Source organism: Poecilia latipinna, unplaced genomic scaffold (assembly GCF_001443285.1).
Source record: "Poecilia latipinna isolate Pla-1442-1.1 unplaced genomic scaffold, P_latipinna-1.0 Scaffold5606, whole genome shotgun sequence".
In the NCBI taxonomy this organism is placed as follows: Eukaryota; Metazoa; Chordata; class Actinopteri; order Cyprinodontiformes; family Poeciliidae; genus Poecilia; species Poecilia latipinna.
This window is the reverse complement of record NW_015118222.1, coordinates 1-4,188: the sequence shown is the minus strand read 5'-3', so window position 1 is coordinate 4,188 and position 4,188 is coordinate 1. Positions and strand designations below refer to the sequence as shown.

The 4,188-nt window shown below is 39.0% G+C and overlaps 1 protein-coding gene across 1 annotated transcript; it reads left to right on the top strand.

Annotated features, from left to right (window-relative positions):
• Positions 1-69: 69 nt before the first annotated feature.
• Positions 70-2,808, top strand: LOC106943641 (E3 ubiquitin/ISG15 ligase TRIM25-like). Its single transcript, XM_015026955.1, has one exon. The coding sequence runs from the start codon at positions 537-539 to the stop codon at positions 2,196-2,198; it is 1,662 nt and encodes a 553-aa protein (XP_014882441.1). The 5' UTR covers positions 70-536; the 3' UTR covers positions 2,199-2,808.
• Positions 2,809-4,188: the final 1,380 nt, after the last annotated feature.

The following is a 4,188-nucleotide window of genomic DNA, read 5'->3' as shown; positions in this document are numbered from 1 at the left end:
AAACCATGAATGCCCGACTTACCCAGCCTTGCAAGAACCTCCATATGTCTCAGTACTGTGGTGAGCACAGAAACTGAACTGAAAGATGTTAAACCATGTTTCTGTTATTGATATCATGCATAGTGATGAAATCATTAACAATGACTAATTGTTCTGGAGGAGAAAGAATGGACAACCAAAACAGGGGTCAGAATGCAGTGTCAATCATATCTTTAACTTTTAAATATCAAATGATATTATGCTCTTTATTTAATGCAGTCTGTGGGGTTGCATGTCAAAGGATCATGCTTCAGAAACGGGAAAGACTGTCAGTGTGTCTGGTAAAAACAAACATTATTGTGTCTCTCTTTAACCGCCTCCTCGCAGTGGCTCCAGTCTATCCACATTCTTCCTTTAGACTTGATGGTTGAAGGTGGGTGTTACCATTATGCAAATTAGTGTAAGGCTTGTGAGCCTACATTCTTCTGAAGGAATAAATGCTCAGAGCACATTTTCTGGAAGTCAAACTCACACAGTCACTGTAACTGAGAGCAGAAATGGAGCAGAATAAGCTGGGCCGAGAAACTTTCTCCTGTTCGATCTGTCTGGATCTACTGAAGGATCCAGTGACGATTCCCTGTGGACACAGCTACTGTATGAACTGTATTAAAAGACACTGGAATGTGGAGGATCTGAAGAGCGTATACAGCTGCCCTCAGTGCAGGGAGACATTCACACCAAGGCCTGCTTTGAAGAAAAACATTGTGTTTGCAACTGTAGTGGAGGACCTGAAGAAGACTGGACTCCAAGCTGCTCCTGCTGATCTCTGCTATGCTGGACCTAAAGATGTGGCCTGTGATTTTTGCACTGGAAGAAAACTGAAAGCCATCAAGTCCTGTTTAGTCTGTCTGGCCTCTTACTGCGAGAAACACCTTCAGTCTCATTATGATTCAGCTACATTTAAGCAACACCACCTGGTGGAGCCCACCAAGAACCTCAAGAAGAACATCTGCTCTAAGCATGATCATGTGATGAAGATGTTCTGTCGCACTGACCAGAAGTGTATCTGCAGTTTCTGTTTAATGGATGAGCATCAAGGTCATGACACAGTGTCAGCTTCAGTAGAATGGACTGAGAGGCAGAAAGACCTGAAGAAGAGACGAGGAAAAATCCAGCAGAGAATCCAGGACAGAGAGGACGATGTGAAGCTGCTTCAGCAGGAGGTGGAGGACATCAATCACTCTGCTGATAAAACAGTGGAGGACAGTGAGAAGATCTTCACTGAGCTGATCCGTCTCCTCCAGAAAAGAAGCTCTGATGTGAAGCAGCAGATCAGATCCCAGCAGGAAACTGAAGTGAGTCAAGTCAAAGATGTTCAGGAGAAGCTGGAGCAGGAGATCACTGAGCTGAAGAGGAAAGACGCTGAGCTGAAGCAGCTCTCAAAGATAGAGGATCACAACCAGTTTCTCCGCGGTTACAGCTCAGTGTCAGTATTCAGTGAGTCTACACACTCATCCAGCATCAACATTCATCCTCTGAGATACTTTGAGGACATCATCGCATCTGTGTCGGAGCTCCAAGTTGAACTACAGGACATTCTGAGAGACCCGTGGAGAGGAAGCTCACTGAGTCTCACTGAGGTGGCTGTTTCACTGTCAGAACAAGAACCAAAAAGCAGAGCTGGATTCTTAAGACATTCATGTGACCTCACACTGGATCCAAACACTGCAAATTCATGGCTGGCACTATCAAAAGGGGACAGAAAAGTGAGAAGGATGGGTGAACCTCAGTTTCTTTCTAGTCACCCAGAAAGATTCACTCATTGGCGTCAGGTCCTGAGTAGAGAAAGTCTGACTGGATGTTGTTACTGGGAAGTGGCGAGAAAAGGGAGAATTTATGTAGCAGTCACATACAACAGTATAATAAGAGCAGGAAGAAGTAATAAAACTTTATTTGGAGCTAATGACAAATCATGGGCATTAGATTGTCACTCACAACATTTTAAATTTGGTCACAACGACATCTGGAAATCCATCTCAGGTCCTCGTTCCTCCAGAATCGGAGTGTTCCTCGATCACAGAGCAGGTATTCTGTCCTTCTACAGCGTCTCTGACACCATGACGCTTATCCACAGAGTCCAGACCACATTCACTGAGCCGCTACATGCTGGGCTTTGGGTTGGTTTTGGATGTCAAGCAGAGCTCTGTGAACCCAAATAGACAGAATCCACAAAATTCTGAGTTTTTTTTAATTCCCTAACAGATTTTCTTGATTGTTTTTGTTTTGTGTCTAAACTAATCAGACATCAATAGTCAGAGATTGTCATGACTTGTGTGTCTTCAAACCTGATGTCTTGGTTCTGTTGAATTTGTTATTTTTTTTCTACATACAACTCTAAAACAGCTGAAAAAAAAAGACTATTTGCTATCTTTTATTCCTTGTCGCTTTTAGTGGCAAAGACTGTGAACTCAGTAATAAAATGGCAAATTATTCTTCTGGTTGAAAAAGTGAAAAATGTTTTTTGATTAAGATTTTGTTTTGATACATTTTGTTGAGTCCTGACAGACATGAGACAACAGATATAGTCTCTGGGGATCTAAGCTGATTTAATGTCTTGTTGATTTTTGAAAGGAGATACTTCAGGGGAAAAAAGCTGTCATATTTCTTCACTGGTTAGCTCTGTTAGTGATGGGATGCTGCTCCCTACAGGAAGATTGTGGCTTTATATGGCATTGAATCTAGGGTTGTTTAATATTGATTTATTAGTATAAGTTATATGGAAGGAATCTATGTTTTAATCACTGTAAATAAAAGTCCAAATTAATTATTTATGTGGTTGTGTTTTGTCTATAAATATAAAGTCAGATTTAAAAGTTGTTTTTTTATTTGGATTGAGAATAAAATCTTCAGCCATTTGTCCTTGCCATAAAAAAGAACATCAAGTCAGTTTTGCAAGGAAATAGAAAAAAATGGTTCAACATCAGCAATTGTTATGAAGCAGTGAGATGGATTTATATCAAATATCTAAAAATATATAGAGAAAAAAATCAAATATAAAACAAAGATATAAAGAGTAATAAAATAGCTGCAGCAGAGCTAATAGGCACTGTAAAGAAACTTATAAGAAATTATCAATAACTGTGGTTGACAAAGCTTCATTGTAAAAATACAGTAACATGATTTGCCATTATACAGCATAATGTTTTAATTTTTAAAATTAAATCTGACTATTTTTAATTAATTTTCTATATACCAAATTATTGGTAAAACACTTTTCAGAGGGAGTGTGTCTGTTCTAAGATATGCACAAGTGAATAGTTATTTTTAAGTTATAAAAGTTTCAACAATCATTTCCAACAAACTCATTCAGTTTGATGCTGAATTTAGACATATCAGTGCTGGAAAAACTGCTTTTCAATCATAACTGGAAAAATTGCTTTTCAGTCATAACTGAAAGATGGTCCTGTTGTGCTGCATCTAATTCACAATCAGTGGAGACAATATTCAAATAATACAAAATATTACATAATTAATGTTTTAATGTAGCTTTAAAGATGTAAATCTAGTATAGTTATAGACACATTAGTTAAAAACAAGTGACATATGTCCTTGAAGAATTAAAGGTGGAAATAAACGCTGACTCACGTCCCCACAGGTATTATTAGAATGTAACACCTATGAGGATAGTAAGACTCAGAAACAAGCACTGAAACAGCAGAAAATAACTTACTGTAGAAACTATTCATGGTCAATATCTGCTCCATTAATGAATGTATTTTTTAAGTTTTTGCCACGCTGCGGTTCCACTCCAGTCCAGCAGGGGGCAGTAAATGGACCAATCAGCTGCTTTGTCTCACTCCCGGCGGAAGTAAAACAAAAAGGCTTCAGCAGCAACTTGTGTGGACTCGGTTGGAAAGTGTTTGTGCTGTATCTGAGCTGAATATTTAATTAACCATGTCTTCAGTTCAGCATCTGAGAGAGTTTATCAAAGAGCGACTAACTGCTGCTGCTGAAGAAATCTTCACAGAGGTTGAAAAAACCATCGTCCGCTATGAGGAAGACATCAAACTGCTGGAAAATTGCTTGAAACCTCAGATAAAACTCACCAGAATCGGTAAGAAGCATCGGAAGCCGGCTAGTTCAGGCTCCGAATATCAAAGAGAAACTAATAATCAAATAAAATCAAGCTCTTGGTTGTTGTTTTTTTCC